This window comes from Protopterus annectens, chromosome 7.part0 (genome assembly GCF_019279795.1).
Source record: "Protopterus annectens isolate FY-2018-M chromosome 7.part0, PAN1.0, whole genome shotgun sequence".
In the NCBI taxonomy this organism is placed as follows: Eukaryota; Metazoa; Chordata; order Ceratodontiformes; family Protopteridae; genus Protopterus; species Protopterus annectens.
The window spans coordinates 1,055,409,037-1,055,427,681 of NC_056739.1; the positions used below are offsets into that span (position 1 = coordinate 1,055,409,037).

Here is an 18,645-nt window from a genome sequence, read left to right on the forward strand (position 1 = left end):
ACTCTTGCAACATATTACCTGAAGAAAGCATTCTGCCTTCCAGTCACAAGATTCACTTACATTTTTACTTTAACTTTCTTTCCAACATGAAGCGCATTCTGCTGCAACAATGGTCTTACAAACAAAATTTATTATTACTTTGAAAAACATATTGGAAACATGAAGCAAGTCAGACTTTTTGTAATCCTGCTTTCTCGGACTGCCACGTAGGGTTAAATACACCAAGTGCAGCTCACAATGTTGAAAAGAAAAAAAAAATTAAATTAATGTTCCTTAAATGTTCTTGAGTAAAAGTTGGCTTTTGTAAATAGAATGCAAGCTTTCAAAGTGGAAGAGGGGGATACTTTATCTCAAAAAGTTACAGCAACCCCATCTGTACATATACATGTACACTACATAAGGGGTGACGCTTACTCGCTTGTGAAAACAAGCAATTTTGTTTCAGCCATGTACCTCAGCTGTATTCAGGAAAGCACGTCAAGTGAACAGCATTCAATAAATGGCTTTTCTCCCTAACAGTATGCTACCATATAGTTTCACCTACAGAAGAATATTTAAGAAAATGCTAGTAAGATGTACATAATTTTTTTTATTACTATTTTCCAAACACACACAGCCTAAACTCATTTTGGCTGACTAGCACAGTCTCACCAGCAGTTAAGGTATAGTGGCCCCACCCAGTTTTAAACATAGGAATAGAAGTTCCTGACTAATTTGTAGCACATAGAAAGGGAGAAGTTGAATGAATTACAGAGTCAGTGTAACTGAACTCCACATTCAGAAACAAAGTTCAACTGCACTGAATTACATTTAAAATGCCATTTCTATGAAATGGCTCCTTTGGGTCCAACTTCTTAATATGGATTTTATATTTCAGATGTGAAGTTCAGGTGTGTCAGATTTAAATCGAATTTGCCGTTTCTGTATCGCTTGAAGCAGGATGCAAGGCAGAAACTGCACTACTACAACAATACTCAAGTCTGAAGCATAATCAGCTCCTGGGAGTGCTAGTGGGAACTCCCAATCTTCATCAATTTGCAGACCTCTAAACCGTATCCAGCGTATGATACTCAGGTTCCTGTGCAAAGCTGACAAACCAGTAAACTTAAGGAGTATGAAGAAAGCGGATGAGGTTTGCTATAGTCAGACAAAAAAAGATTCCAAAGTTCTGGAAGACAATAGAAATGTGGGAACTTGGAATAAAGTTCTGGGGAGGGTAGGAGTGCAGTGTTTCAACAAAAGATCAGAGTTCTGACATCAACATTCTACCTCATCGAGTGATTGTTAGCACTGAGCCAATCTTTGTTTCCATATGTAGATTTCAAATGAAACTACGTGTAACTAGATACAAGGAAACAAACTGTGATTTGGTTAAAATAAATGTATAAGGGGGAAAATGTCATTACTGGTAGTCTGGCACTGTATTAATTATCATACAACTTGATTGTTACATATGGCATTCTACAACACTAACAAAAATGAAAAACAAATTAATTCTTCACATTTTTCAGACATTTCAAACAAGCATTAAGGGTCTGGGGACTTGCTTCTTCCTCGTACGTTTATAGTGGGAAAAGTCCAGTGAATGCAAACATGTAATAATATAGGAAATTTGTCCACTGAAAAATTGTGTGATCCAGGAAAATAAAATAATACACATTCAGAAAGAAGAGAGACGTGTAATCCAACTTCACCAGATATTGCTAATGGCAATAACCAGCATGCAGACTTGGTCGCCCACAAGGTATTAAATAAAGCAGGTTTAAGCAGAAAAACATAACAAGGTGCATGCTACTACACAATCATATCACTGCTGAGGTGGATCACAGCACAACGATAAACACAATGAAAGTATGAACATAGTATAAAAAAACAAAGCTGAGAATAAGCGGAGGCAAAAATGTTCCACAAGAATTTCACACTGGAGTCGCACAATAGTTTTAGAAAATTTAATCATTAACTTGTCTGACAAATTTAAATATGGACATTAAATCATTTCCTGGGAGTGCTAGTGGGAACTCCCAATCTTCATCAAACCAGGCTTCCTAGTCTAGCAGACCTCTATTTAGAGGTGGGCTGGTTTTGTAGGAAGTTGCATCTGAAAGTATTTTTTGAAAAACGTGGTGTTGGAATACAAAATACTGATGGTGAAGCAAACACCATTGAAAGTGAAAATGCTTTTGATGACTCTTTGTTGAATGTCTCTATATATGAAAATGAGTTGTTTGATTTTGATATGAATCTAGAGGGGTCCGATGGTGATGAGGTGGGGGGGGTGGATTTGTAACAGGTTATGGTAAACTCCATGTTCCCCATACAAGCAATTTTGTACCTCCTAAATTTTCGACAAGTTATTTGCCAGTTTGAAAGCATTTTGCATAAACAGAGCTGGAATATGTTAAAAGCAGAAACAACTTTGGAAAGTTCAACATGAGTAAAAATGAATGGTTAGCTCTACAGAAATTAATCACAAATATGTTTATACACATGCAGATAAAGATGGTAACTTGGTAATTTTTTCTAGAGCACAGCATAATGAAACGACTGAAACTTTACTCAATGATGCTTCTTTCTGTACATGTTAAACTACCATCTAATCCTGTTTCAAATTTCAATGGTACACTGCTGGAACTTTTGGAAAGAGGGGAAAGGTTGTTTTTTTTTCTCCCCCACAGATGTTAAGAGACTACATGTGAAGAAACTCGGGGATGCAGTTTTCTTCACCATCTTCAAAGTACAAATCCTCCGGGAAGACCAATTGTGTCAGGGAGAGGTTCATACCTACAAAATGTAGATATTTATTTTGGATTATCAACTTAAGGTCCATTTATCTAAGGTTATGGCTCATATAAAAAATGGGAAAGAACTTTGTGATCTAACAGGAGGAATGCACATGGGGAGTGATTTTTACTGGGCCAGTGTAGACGTGAAAGCTTTGTATACCAGTATTAAAAACATTTGGGGGTTAGATACTGTTGGAAAAATGTTGGGAGAAGGGGCACGTACCAGCTACCTGTTGCAGCGACTGGAGTTTTCATTAACAGACGATTGTTTCAAATTTGGCAATCAATATTTTTTACAAAAGGAGGGGACAGCCATGGGGGCTTCATATGCCATCATCTTCATGAACCATTTTGGAAACATGTTCATATACAATACTGAGTTTTATACACAGAAGGTAGTGGTTTATAAAAGGGTCATTGATGACTTGATTTTTGTTTGCAGGGGTAACATGGAAGATTTTCATAATTTTATGGTTAGTTTAAATAGTAACACCTTTGGACTGGAGTTTACCTACAAGACAGATGCTAAAAGCATCCAATATCTGGATTTGGAATTTTTCAAATCAGATAAAGAAGAGATATATTTAGACCCTACACTAAGGATATGGATGTCATCAATTTTTTGTTGGCTAGTAGCATGCATCCCCCACATCTTTTGGCCTCATTACCATATGGAGAATACAAGTGTACTTTCAACAACACTTTTGATAAATTCATGTTAAGGAGTGAATTCACGAAGGTTAGACACAAACTTTTAAGTAGGGGTTACACTGTGGACAGCTTATTAGAGCTGAAAGCAAGGTAAGGGGGTTTGACATAGCGACTAACATTCATTCCAGGAGAGCAACACACAGTTGGAGAGAGGAGGATGATAAGGATAACAGATTATTTTTTTTTGTTTCCAAGTATCCGCTCATCTCGGACACACTTAAAAGATTAGTGGATACATTTTGGCCCATAATATGCTGTGATGCCACCCTGAAAAAGGAAAGTAAACCCTTCCTGTTTTCGCACAATACCTTGTAATATATAACTGTGTATGCTTTGTGCTTTTCAGTTTTATTATATACAGGAAGGGTTTACTTTTTTTTTTTAATTGATTTGAATATTTGGACCGTTTATTTTAGTTATCTGGTTTTAAACCCACTATAATTTTAGATGTAATAATCTGGAATTTGTGAACTTGATAAGAAAACTTAGTATGGTTTAAGATGGTTGATTTGACACGGACTTGTTAATTATTGAGTTGTGTTTCCATGTGAGGAATATTGAACATTGCCTGCCTCAAATATTCTTCCCCTTGAACCTGTTCTGTAGTTGCGGACACCGTAGTTTTCACAATTGGACTGCTGTAACTCCATGTACATAGGACTTCAAACACTAAAATGGAGTGATTGTGACTGGTGCAGAATTCTGCAGCCCATTTACTTCTGGGTGCTTCCTGTTGTCATTCTATAACAGACATTATTGTGCAAAACAAACCCCCCTCATATCCATAGACAGGAATGCAATATGCCACAAACACCTAACCCGCAACTCTAACAGGTCACCAATCTGTACTGCCTCCAATTCAAAACCAACCCCTAATTTCAGCCCAAGACAGCAATCTGCAACAGTACTGCAGCAACAATGTTCAGCTAAACAGCATATCATTTAATATAACAGTCACACTAACCAAACTCACATTTAGTACATTTGGCAACAAGGACTCGATGAAATGCTTCTTGAACTCCATTATCAATCAATAAAGTGATTATTCATCAATTCCTCCAAGCAACAAAACTGCTCATAATGGGTTCCTGCTGAAATTCCAAGGACCACAACTGGAATTCTCAGAATGGAGGTAACAATTTTGGATGATGGGAAATCATACCACATCTGCGACTACAGTATATTAAAGTACTTCTCATACTTCAAGGTAGAGTGACCTCAGCATTAATATAAGAAGAATGGGTGTTGGGGGCTCAAACCTTCATGCCAGGAGATGTGGGGGACAAGGCTCCCCAACACACACACACGAAAGTTTGGAATTCAAAGATTTTCTTACTGAATCACAGAAGTGCCAGTGCACATCTGCAAGGGAACCTCAAATAATAAAATTATGGATACAACCATGCAAGATCCGTAAGAGGAGATGAAGTGACTGCGAGGTCTTCAAAATACAGTGTTTTATTCTCTGCATTATTGAAAAGCCCCAAAAATACAAAATCAAAATAAAAGTCAGATATCTGAAACATGGACATACTAGGCCTTACTTTACCAACTACTATAACATTCTGTTTGGCTGTCAGTAACTTGAAACTCAGTTAATGTGACACTGCAATACACTGTAGTTTTTTGTGCAAAGAGGTGAAAACTTTTGGTACAATTTTCCAGTGCTCCCTGTTATGATGCAGAGTTGCAAACTCAAGAGTTACCAGCAATAAATTATAATGACACAATGAGTTGCAACTTATTCTATCACAGCATTCTACAAAACCAAATTAACTCAAAAGATAATTTCAGAAATAATACAAGTATGCTGATGTTTTAAGTATAGTGTAAGTGCAGCAGACTGAATGTGTGCACACCAGAGATCATTCTGAGCCATCAGTAGCTACTAAAGATAGCCCTAACTAATGAGCAAAATGAACATGCACCTCACATGCTTTGCTAACTATGTACCAGCCAGCAAAGCATCACTGTACTAACCTCTGCTGATGCATCAGCTTTCAATCTGTATTCCTTCTCTGGGAGACTTTGGGAGACAATTCTTTCAAAATACAGTTCCTCATTACTGTAGTGAAGGGAGTCACCAGAATAATGTTCAGACACTGCTCCAGTACCCCTGGATATATCCGAATTTTCTAGTTTTCCCACGTTACCCAAAGCTGTAGTGTTCACATTCGACTTGAGCCTTGCGTCTTTCACTTCTGAAGATGGAACAATTTTGCTTCCCTGGACTTCTACATGCTCTACACTGCAGTTGTGGAAAGAAACACCCTCACTCTTCTGCTCTTCTGAATGCTGCAGTCCTGCTCCAAACCCATCAGGGGAATGCATGCCGACATCTGAAGTCATCATATGCATATAATTAAAATCCTGTTCTTTTAAAGAACTGATGTACAGCTAACACAAAACATGAAACCAGGTGCAATGAAACAATTCTACACCAGGGCTCTGCAGCACTCATTCCTTGTAAAACCTGAAGAAGAAAAAAAGAACAAGACAAAAAAAGGTGTGTTAATCAGCCATTTATACCACCCATTTCCAATCAGCACTACTGCATTATACTTAATCACTTGAATTCATTTACTGGTCAGCACCCATATCTCCCCATTGTCCTTGTATGCTGCGCTTAAGCTGCACTCAGAGGCAAAGCTCACCAACTTAAACCGCTTGTTTTGGTTTAATTATCAGGTAATCTCTAAATGTAATACTGCGGTGGTGGTGCTGCGGTAGTGTTGTCACCTACAGTAAGATGTTGTCCTGTTCGATTCTCAGCTATAGCGTCTTCTGTATGGAGACAGGCGTGAATGGGCTTACCTTAGTTGAAGGTTGTGCGTCAGGGCCAGCAACTCGGCACGTAAAAATCTACTGCCAATCATTAGCGGACCGGAGTTCCGCTGTGGCGACCCCTAACCAGGAAACGCCGAAAGACACAACAATCTCTAAATGTAATATTCCATGTTTAAACATAGCTGTGCAAACATTTGTGCTTGGACATCTCTCTTTTTTGCTTCATGCCAGTCTCCTTCCACCTAGTCTTTATTCTCTCCACACATTCCCTCTTCCAGTGCCACAAAACTAAAATGTAAAAAGGTCATGCAGACAAACCAATTAGTAAAAACTAAAAGAAAAACCTAGCCAAGCTAAAGTTTTCACTGTTCAATACCTTAACCCCCCCCCCCAGAATACAGTCTTATGGGATATATGCAAATGACCCCTTAACGACATCAAATGTTTCAGCTATATTGCTCCTGAATGTCCACGACTTTTTACTTTTGAGTATTTATGGACAGATAGATTCAGGCCAACAAAGCCAAACACTAGCTGTGGGATTGCACATTTCAGATTTCTTATGACCTTGTCAGCACAACATAAGCTGACTGTGACTATACTCCAGAAACACAAGGTCTTTAATGGTTATGGGCATCAGCTGGGTTTAAAGCGTCTGCAAAATATCCCAACAAACAAACAAAAAGTAAAGTAAAAAGGCCACACAGACAAACCAATTAGTAAAAACTACAAGAAAAACTTAGCCAAGCTAGAGTAACGGTCGCTTATGCTATGCTGATGAGGTCACAAGAAGGCTGAAACTTATATGCCCACAGCTAGTGGCATTTGGCTTTGTTGGCCTGAATCTGCCCATAAAGGTTTAAAAAGCAAAAAATATAATGTCATGGACATTCAGAAGTCATACAGCTGAAACACAACGTCCTTAAGGGGTCATTTGCATATATCCCATCGGCCTCTATTCTAAGAGGTTTAAGGTATCACACAGTGAAATTTCTTCCATTACCACTTCGCAACCCACCTGAATTCAGATTCAGCAGGAAACTAACTATTACTTTCTACTACTGTATAGTACCTGCTCAGATGTTAGCTAGTGCCTTAACTAGTGTATCAATCAGTATCTTACACAATCTAATATAATACTATACATTAACCTCATATCTTACACAGTATGAAAAACGACTATAACTTTCCCCTACATTTCACTCTTCTCAGTTTTACAATATGCCACTGTGTACTATGTATTTACTGAAGCATGAGGCATAACTTCAATGTTTCACTCTTGTAACCAACACTAAAGAGTGCTGTCCATTTTACATTACTACAGATATGCACACTTTAGAGGCAATGCAGAATCACAAACATTCTCTGAATCACTGGGAATATGGCATAGTGTCTTGCCCCAAGGATAAACTAATTTGGAATTAGATTGGGGGAAGGGGGGGGGGTAGTCTGTAACTCAACCCTGTATTCCAGTTTTTCTTAGTGTAATTGCCCACGTTATGCCTGAAAATGGTTACTAAGTCAGCCAGCTTATCCAAACAAATAAGCTAAATAAAAACTAATGTTTGTTAGCAAAATACTTGCTGTGACTACAACTTTAAAAAGAAAATTATTAATGTCTTCTCTCATCAGATCTGACCACAAGGTCATATTACTTGAAATAAAAATTAAATTCAGGGATCCAATGAAACCAAAAACCTTTAGGAACGACTCCAAGGCTAACCTTTCTCTCCTACGTGACACCTTGGTTAAATTCCAAACATCCCCAAACCCAAGTGACACCTTGGCTAAATTCCAAACATCCCCAAACCCAGTAAACACCATAGCAAATACAGAGCTATTTACAAAATCTCGGTTAAGCCATATTGACAGCTGTATAGAGCAAGCTGTACTCACTCATATTAAGAATAAGACAAACTCAAAAAAGAAGCCACCCTGGTGAAATCACATAAATCAGTTATACAACAAAAGAAAGAAATCTTGGCCAAGTGTAGGAGGCACAAAGTCATACATACTTAAAGCCCCCTGATCAATCTAAAGAGGCAGCTAAGAGGGTTAATAAATACTTCAAAGGCTAAATTTGAAGAAAAAATAGCTTCTCGTGCAAAGAAGGAAAGCAAAATGCTTAGCTCAGCCAAACTTAATATTCAAACCACATTTAATACGATGTTAACGATTTAGATTTAAACTTTAAAAACTTCTTCAGACATAGTTTTATACAGAGAATACTTCCTAAATATCAAAGAGAGGCAAGTCATGTGATCGCTACCCCCAATGAAAAATTTAAAGACATATCCTTATACTATATGCATACTTAAACAGTTTGTTTAAAAATTGCAAGCAACAATAATGCAAAGATTAGCACCATAAACATAAAAAAAAAATCAGATAGCCTGTATATATTATCTAAATACTTTCCATACCTAAATTCCCATTGCAATATTACATTTGCTAAGAATGAGCCCACCGTGCACCCCACTGCTACCTCTTCTTTTTGTTAAATATACTGTTCTCAAAAACTCTCTCTAATTAGTTTTCACTTGTTTCCCACCTTCCCTGTAACTAATCTAGTCCAGATACAGATCTGCTGTATCCAGGACTGTTTGTAAGCTTCTGAGTGGTGCCAAAGTCTGCTCTTCAATTTTTTCCTTAGATCTACTAGTTCTCTCCTCTCCTGCAATTTTACTAGCTTATTAGTCTAGCACTTTACCAGACTTCTTGTAGCAATTACTGTAGCACACAAAAGTGCTACCAGCACTAAATGTTCTACAAGGAAACACCTGCAGTACTTATTATTAATGCCCACCCCTCCAGGCATGTCTAAAAGGTCAGTTCCCTGTGCATTTTCCTATTAACCTGGTGAACTTAGGCATCCTGAGGCAATGTAACAACTGCCTCATGTAGACTGACAACCCTCTCCTCTTACCTCCCAACACTCAGACTTGCGAGAGATGCACTTAAATATTCAAAGTGGAAGCCACACACTCTCCAGCCAAGACCCAAATAGCTGATCAAGAGGAGAACGTCAACTTGCACCACAGCACTGCCTTCACATAAAAATACAATCCACACACCCACCTTCGCGGAGGCTCTAAATAAAAATCTACCCAAAACAGCAGAGACCTCCAAGGCAGAAACGCACTCGACCATCACAAAACAACACTAATCATGAGACACAACTCTCCTAAACAGCATGCCACTCAACCAAAGCTCCTAAGGCAAAACAGCATGCCCAACACACTAGTCATAGGTGACTCGATGGTGAGGTACAATGATGTCCCACTCACTAGGTTGAATAAGGAGAAAGTAAGTCAGCTGCCTGTCAGGCGCCAGGAACCATCACATAACGCACGCACTCAGTCCCTCAAGAACAGGTACAAATATGACTTTGTCATTGTACATGTGGGTGTAAATGACCAGAGACATACTTCCCTGGACTACATGAAAGGAGACATGCAGGAACTCCCAGATTATGTAGCCCAGGTGGCTATGACCCTAGCCTTGGGCAGCATCCTACCATCACCCAGAAAGATACCACAGTACAAGCAGAAAAAGATTGATTTCAACAACTGGCTAAGTTTCTGGTGTCATTCTAAGGGAATCTATATCTGTCTGCTTTGCCAGAGATGGCTTGCAGCTGTCACCCCTGGGCTTCCGGATACTAGCCTAGGCTCTTGCCACCCCTATAGTGCCTTTTTTAGATAGTGTTCCAAAGACCAAATTACCTCTATAACAGCTACAAACAAATACAATCTGAGGGTCATGCTGCTCAACGCTAGAAGTCTAAATCTCAAAATGCACTCACTCGAAGCACTCCTTAAAATGGAGACCATCGATCGACATTTGTGCCATAACAGAGACCTGGTTCAAGGCAGCAGAAATCACCCCTGCACTACCAGGCTACAACTCATTCCACATCTTTCAGCCCCAGAACTTGGACCGAAGCTCCAAAGGCAGTGGTGTTTCCATATTCATAAAGGATGCGCACACCTCCAGACTAGTAGACCAACATAACTCATCTGAGATACTTCAAGTGCAGCTAACATCGGGTAAGACAGCGATTCAGGTTGTAGCCTGCTATAGGTCCCCATATCCCAAGACTCATACTCCATGTTCCTAAGGACCCTGGAGGATATTAGGGTCCAACCTAACACTCATATTAGGCGACTTCAACTACCCCTCCATTAAAAAACTACTCATGTACCAATACATCTGCCCAATGTTTCCTGGAATTCATGAATTCCAATGCCCTGAACCAGCTCATTCTTATCCCCCACTAGAGGTAGCAACATCCTTGACTTGGTCATTACTAACATGGGCAACCGTTGCTCTACACCAATAGTCAACTCCTTCCTGGTTAGATCAGACCACAAACTAATCATCTTGGAAATCCACCGTCCCCCCAACCCTAAAGGTAACCACCATGAAAACTTCTCCAAAGCTAACTTTGGGCTCCTAAAACCAGAGGTGGCTAACTTCACTACACCCATGCAAATGGAGATCAGTTGCATGACCGCCGAATCATACACCAATGCACTGTATGAACACATACACAAATGTATGGATCTCGTCATACCCAACAGAACCAAGATCCTCCAAAAAAAATCTGGTGGTCCCCTGCCATAAACAAACTCTACAACAGAAGGAGGAAACTGATGCGGAATAAAGTGAAGTCCCAAGACTGGAAAAACTCCCTTATCAGCCTCAACAAAACATTGAGATCCCTCATCAAATCCTCTAAAGCTAGCTATAAAAACAGAATTGCAGCAGATAGTAAAGAAAGCCACAAGGCCTTCTATAGTTATGTAAAGAATCTGCACGGTAATACCCAGATTTGCTCGGAGCTACTGCACAATGGTACCTCCTATACCAAGCCAACAGATATTTGCCAATGTACTGGCCGACAGATTCAGTGCCAACTTAACCCCTCACCCCCCCTGGGACCAGTCACAATACCAGTAGATTGCCAGGCACCCAGTATTACTGCTGCACAGATTAAAACAGCACTGTCAAGGCCAATAATACAACTTCTATGGGACCCGACAATATCCTGGCTGTGTTCTACATGAACTACAGAGTGAACTGGCACCTCACCTGTGTGCCTTGTTCAATCACAGCCTCACCTCAGGCTTTGTCCCTATTGAATGGTACACTGCTAGTCAGCCCTCTCCACAAAGGAGGAGCGACTACAGACCCTGGGAACTATCGCCCCATTAGCCCGACAAGTCTGATATGCAAAGCTATGGAACGTGTCATCATGAACTAATAAACAAAGATATAGGGAATCTCCAAACTCTGGATCCCACACAGTTTTGTTTTGTGAAGGGTAGATCATGCCTGCTCAACTTGGTCAACTTCTTTGAGTCAGTCACCAGAGCTGTGGATGAAGGCAAGGTGGTTCATACAGCCTACCTTGATCTGGCCTAAGCCTTTGATACCATTCCCCACACAGGAATCATAGAAAAACTCACTAAGCTAGGCATCAACCCCTATATCAATAGGTGGGTTGCAAACTGGCTCACAGGTAGAACCCACCGTGTGAAAGTAGCTGACTCCAAGTCAGACTGTCGACTAGTCAGGAGTGTAGTCCCCCAGGGTTCAGTCCTGGGTCCTCTCCAGTTTGGTATCTACTTGTCTGAAGTCCAGGCCAAGACGAAGGGACTCTGGCTGACAAAGTTTGCAAGTTAGGAGCTATTATTAATTCCCCGAGTGATGCTGACATCCTACAGAAAGGCCTCATTGAGACCAATGACTGGTGTCAGAACCATGGCCTTAAGCTCAATGCCAAAAAATGTGTTGTCATCCGCTTTGTGAAAAACCCAGTTCCTATGAATTACCACATTGATGGTAGTCCACTGAACACAGAAGGCGTTATAAGAGATCTGGGAACACATGTTGACAGCAACCTCTCTTTTAACCACCGCATTGCCACTGTGGTCAGAAAGTCCTTCTATGTGACATCTCATTACTAAGGGTTTTTCATCCAGGAAGAAAGAGGTCATTGTCTCCCTTTACTCTTCCCTCATTAGTCTAATCATGGAGTACAATACCCCATTTGGCATGTACCTCACTAAACACCTGCAACTGGAGAGGGTGCAAAAGTACCTCACAAAGAGGATCCTAGGCCTTAAACACTTGTCCTATATGGACAGACTAGACTAAAAAAACTCCCAACTACTCACTGTCTCAAATCACCTACTTAGAGGCGATCTCTGCTTGACTTACAAAGCCATGTCTGACCCAGCTCTGTTAGAAATGCTACAGCTAAAGAAATCCCAATTCCTCTGCACTACAAGCTCCAGGGACCTCAACCTCATTACCACAATATACAGAATATGCTCGAGGGACAGGTTTATAACCCAGAGACTGCCCATGCTATGGAACAGACTTCCCATACATGTCAAGTAGAGCACCTCAGTGGCCCTCTTCAACAGGAATCTTGATGACTGGATGGGAAATAGAAAATTCACCCCAGGGATCACTCCAGTGGCTTTACTCGACAGAGGTACTGGGAACTGGAACTAAGGTTGGGTGGCAAGATCCCAGGGCACTTCTAAGGGCTAGCCTTGTAAAGGCCCCAGGGCCATTAGCCTAGTACACACCTATGAACCTATGATAGCATTATTGATGTTCTCTTGTTCAATTCCATTTCTTTGTAAGTAATCTTGTGTCCATTCTAAAGCTATATTATGTGGAAGGACAGTATAAAGATACCGTACATCTATAGTCACCATAAAATCCTCTTCATTATAACTGACATCATTCGTTTTATTTAAGAAGTCCCAGGAGTCCCTGCACAGGTACATTTCCTTCCCAAGTAAAATGTTTAAACTTACTCTCTATGTATTGGGCACACGCCACCTTTCCTGATCCTCTCCCATCCACTGTTGGTCTAAGTGGTGGATTTTTTATGGATTTATGAATTTTCGGAACCCCAAACATCATGGGTGTTCTAGGGGCTAAAATGTTTAAATATTTAAACTCATCTGCTGAAATGCTCCCCTCTATAAACATGTCCTGTAACCGATTGTTAATATTAACATATGCTGTTTAATTCCAGCACACTGATCAGTTCATAAGCATAATGTTTATACGAATGTTATGATCATTCTGTGTCACGATAACAATACCCCCCCTTATCCAGTTTCATAGCTGTTAGTTTATTATTTTGAATGTAGCTTAAAATTTCATCCTCGTCATGTTCTTGCCCATCACATTTTCTTTTATTATTTTTCAACATAGCTCACAAGTCAATTTCACAAAGCTTTTCAAATACATACAATATAGGATGCAGTGGGGGATTGCACAAACTACTTACTCTAAGAGGGTCTAACACAGTTGTTTTCTTTAAACAAGATGTTAAAATTCAATTTATACACATACATTTTTAGATCAATAAGTACATTAGTTAAATTTACATCTTTCATGGGGACAAAATTCATACCTTGGGGGTAAAACAAAAAAAATCAGCAAACGTAGTATTCAAGTCCAAGTCCATGAACTTAACAGTTTAAAGTCTCCTTTTGTGTTGTACATAATGTCAAGTTTGTTTCTTGATGGATAGGCCTCATAAGATGACATTTCATACTCCTGCCCATAGTTAGATTGATCGTTCTCCAAGTTCTCCTGCCTGCAAAAGGTGGACCATTGGCTCGATAAATAGTTCTCCCATAATGTACCTGTGCAGGGTCTCCTGGGACTTCTTGAATAAAATGAATGATGTCAGTTATAATGAAGTTGATTTTATGGTGACTATAGATGTACGGGATCTTTATACTGTTATTCCACATAATATAGCTTTAGAATGGACACAAGATTACTTACAAAGAAATGGAACTGAAAAAGGGAACATCAGTAATGCTACTGAATTATTAGAGATAGTTTTAAAGAACAATTTCATATATTTTGAGAACAATATATTTAAACAAAAAGAAGGGGAAGCAATGGGGTGCCCGGTGGGCTCATTCTTACCAAATGTTGTCATGTTGTAATGGGAATCTAGGTATGTTTTTAGTAGCCAGTATAACAGTGCTATAAAGTTTTATTTAAGTTACCTGGACGACATCTTCCTTATCTGGAGTAAAGGGGTCCCTGAATTAATGGAATTTATTTACTACATTAATGTAAGCACAGACTTCTGGCTTTCATACGTTCTTATAATCAGGAGAGCATGCCATACTTACATGTTCTGATAGAAAAAATACGGATTTAGGAAGACACTCTGCCAGTGTATATCGGAAGACACTCTGCCAGTGTATATCGGAAGCCCACATATTCGAACATGTTGCTACATTTCTCAAGCTGCCATCTGTTCAAACAAAAAAGGGCAGTGGTAAAGGGGCAGCTGCCATCTGTTCAAACAAAAAAGGGCAGTGGTAAAGGGGCAGCTTGTTAGGGCTGCCCGTATGAGTAGTTTGGATAATGATTTTTTTTTTAAAGAAATGTGAAACATTAGCGAACATGTTCGATAGGAGGGGTTACCCCCATCTAATGGTACATGAATTAATTGAGGAGGTCCATTTTATAAGGGAGACAGGGTATTATAAAACCTATATTGGCAGGACAGGGGTAGTTGACAGAACAACTGCTGATCAGAATAGTAATTTAAAGAACTACACAAGTGCATTGGTGATTGCATTTAGTAGGGATAGTTCTAAAATTAACTGTATAATGCAAAAAAATCTGGAATATTTTTCATGAGAATATTAGTATATTAAACATCTTGGGAAATGAACCCTCCATTATTTATAGAAGGGTATGAATATAAAAAACATGGTGGAAAGAAAAGTAATTAAAAAGGTTATTCATCCAAGAATGACTAAGTGTGGGCGATGTAGTATGTGTAGCTACATTTTGAATGGTGACAGTATAACAATAAAAGAGAAGGTTATCAAAGTTCAAGGGAGGTATAACTGTGACTCTATGGGGGTGATTTATGGGGCTCAATGTCTAAATTGTGAAGGTTTTCATTTAGGAAAGCGAGTGTCGACTGCGTAGTCGCATTTATGAGCATACTTATAACATAAAATAGAAAAGGACAACCAACGCTCTTTTTAGACATTTGGAGAGCTTCCCCAAACACACTTTTAAATAAAAACATAGTATTAAATGTGGTTTGGATATTAAGTTCGGCCATGTTGTTATTTGAGCCCGGCTTTTGCTTTCAGTTTTTTACAGTCAGTTTTTATTCTGTGTGTTTTCTCATGCAAAGAAGAGTCACAAAACTTTCTACAGCTATGTCTGTAACCTCAGGGGAAATGTACAACAATGCACAGAACTTACTGTTAATGGGCTCATTGGGCTGATGGGGGGGGGGGGGGTTGAGCTGAACCCGATAGTTCAAAGGAAATACTGCATACCCCAATCCCTCCAACCATTACTATGGAACAGGTCATCAATGCACTTTCCAAGACCAAAAATGCTGCATCAATTGGCCCCAATAACATCCTGGTGTGTTTACTAAATACCACAAAACATGGCCTCTCTGGTCCACTTGAATCACTTTTCAACTGGAACCTATAGTCAGGTTTTGTGCCCAAGGAATGGAAGATGGCTACAATCACTTCTCTGCACAAAGGATGCCCAACCACTGATATGGGTAACTACAGGCCCATAAGTCTTACCAGTCTCATATTTAAAGCCATGGAAAGAATCATCATGGACAAGATAAATGAGGACATAGGTAACCTGCAAACACTGTACCCATCACAGGCTTTGTTAAAGGAAGGTCATGTCTATTAATTTAGTGGAATTTTTTGAGAGGGTCACCACAGCACTGGATGAAGGTAACACAGCTTACTTCGACCTGGCCAAAGCTTTTGATACAATACTCTACTCAGATATTACAGACAAGCTCACTAAATTTAGGAATATACTCTTTTATCACCCACTGGACAGCCAACCGGCTCATATAAAAGACATAAGTGGTCAAAACAGGTGAGGCCACCTCCACCAACAGGCCAGTTACTAGCACAGTCCCCTGGGCTCGGTACTGGGCTCACTCCTTTTTGGCATCTATTTGTCCTGAAATGGAAGCAAATGCTGAAAGTTTATGGCTTACTAAGTTTGCAGATGATTAGAAGCTGGGAGTTACTGCTTGAATCTCCAGCAAGCACTGGCATTCAAAAAGGTCCGTCTCTTGACTAACAAATGATGTCAAAACCATGGTCTTAAGCTCAACACCAAGAAATGCATAACTATATCCTTTGGGAAGTCATCCATCCCAGTTAAGTACCATGTTGATAATACACCCCTAAGAGTCAACACAGTGGTCAGGGATCTGAGTATACACATTGACAGTAGCCATACCTTCAACCACCACGTGGCCACAGTGGTGAGGAAATCTTATGTTGTGTAACTTGTAAGTAAGGGATTGGCATCTAGGTTGAAAGAGGTTATTATTCCACTATACTCTACCTTTAACAGATCAGAGTACAATATTCCTCTTCAGTATGTATTGGACCATAAACTTCAGTAGCAACTAGAGCGACCTCAGACATTCCTTACAAAAAGAATACAAGGAGTAACAAATCTGCCTTATGCACAGCACCTTAAAAGCCCTTTCTATCTACTCACTCTCCTATAGGACTGCTGAGGGATGATCTACGCTTGGCTTACAAGGCATCCGCAAACCCCATACTTATGAATCTCTTGCATATTCATAAATCAAAGAGTACCAGAAAGACAAGGTTTAGGGACCTGAATTTTATCTGCAACTTAAACAGAACATGCTAGAGAGACAGATGTGTCCCAGATACTGCACTTCCTATGGAACAGGCTTCTCATCCATGCAAAGTTGAGTTTGTCTAGAACCCAGTTTAAGCACTGGACCACTGAATGGGGAATAGGAAATTTACACAAGGCCTAGTACCTTTGTCCCTTATGGACAGAGGTAGCTTATAAATGCCTGGCCCTCAATGTCCTACTTGGATACAGGACATCATTATTTCTTTTGGGAAAACGTGGCTAGGGTAACAAAGGCCTATGGGTCATTAACGTAGTAGCAATCTATGAAAAATGAAAATGTTCACTTGGCCAGTTCATTATCCCAGTTCATAAACAATATAAGCTGTCAGACACCTTAAAATATAATAAATATCTTATTTGATCTCTACAACAATTATCTACTTTTACCCTCTACATTTTTGAAAATGTAATTATCTACAAGCTACTTTATGGAAAAAAGTACCTGCCTTTTACCCCTACATTATACTGAAAATGTAATTTTCTAGACACTACTCAGAAGGGAGAAGGCACCTACATCCCACCCTAATTTTTTTATTTCAAAACACTGCACCATTGCCTGACAATTTTACGCTCCTTCACTCTTGAAAATATAATTCTCTACAAACTACTATAAAAGAAAATAGGCATCTACTTTTAACTTTACATTAGCTTGGCATTGTAACTTTCTGAACACTACAATGACAGGGGAAGGCACCTACTTCCAACCCTATTTTCTTCACACGTTCCCCCCACTGCCTGCCCATCAGTGGACCCTTCCTGCCAATAAACCTATTCATTCCCCACCATCAGAGTAAGGACTGGCTGGGAAAAGGCTATCCCTGGGATTCATGAAGCTTGCGCCAGGCGCAGGCATAGCGTAGGCGGTATAACGCCAAATATGGCCGTCGAGCGATTCAGGTACGATCCAATTCCACGTGCACCACCGGCGTACGCCAGAACTGCGCAGCCCCTGGCGTAGGTATGCTAATCACCCCATGTGCAGTGTCGCACCATGCAAATGAAGGCATATAGCGATTCATGAAGTGGTGCAGGCGTAGCGTAAGCCCACGGAAATGTAAACCAAAAAACACTGTTTACATTTTCCCAAACAGAACATCGGAGCTATGGAAGAGGGCCAGACCCAGGTATCACAACGTCAACATATGCCAATGGCGAAATACACAGCCAATGGCATAAGAAAAGATGCACAACACGTAAATAACAACATTTAATGTCATGTCCACAGTAACGCACAGCACAACCGCAGGGCATGTGTGCGGAAGCTGTAACAAAGAAATAATATAAAAATGTCATAAAATCGCAATGTAATAGAAATCAGGTTTACAGCATAATACACAATGGTAGGCATGGAACACCACAACCAAGGTGCAAGGGTTGCTAAGGGCCTGCGATAGTGTTCGGCGCGGTAACTATGAATCGGCAGTCAATGCCATGCAAATGAGGCAGATAATACTGAATCGCAAATGTCCCGCCGGATGAAGGTTGTACCATACGGCACAGCAGTATAACACCGAGGAGTGGCTCAGAGGAGATACATGACATCAGCAGAGGGGTGTGCCACCGTAGCAGTAAGCACATTGGAGCATTGCAAATCTGGCCTGTCCGTTGCTAAGCAAAG

At 40.0% G+C, this 18,645-nt stretch overlaps 1 protein-coding gene across 3 annotated transcripts in view; it reads right to left on the reverse strand.

Annotated features, from left to right (window-relative positions):
- The window catches only part of BORCS6 (BLOC-1 related complex subunit 6), a 464,581-nt gene that overhangs the window by 411,111 nt on the left and 34,825 nt on the right, over positions 1-18,645 (reverse strand). For all 3 annotated transcript variants that reach the window (XM_044077607.1, XM_044077608.1, XM_044077606.1), the window contains exon 2: positions 5,475-5,967. In XM_044077607.1, coding sequence (XP_043933542.1) covers positions 5,475-5,852 — 378 coding nt within the window. In that variant the 5' untranslated portion in view covers positions 5,853-5,967. The remainder of the gene's footprint in view (positions 1-5,474; positions 5,968-18,645) is intronic.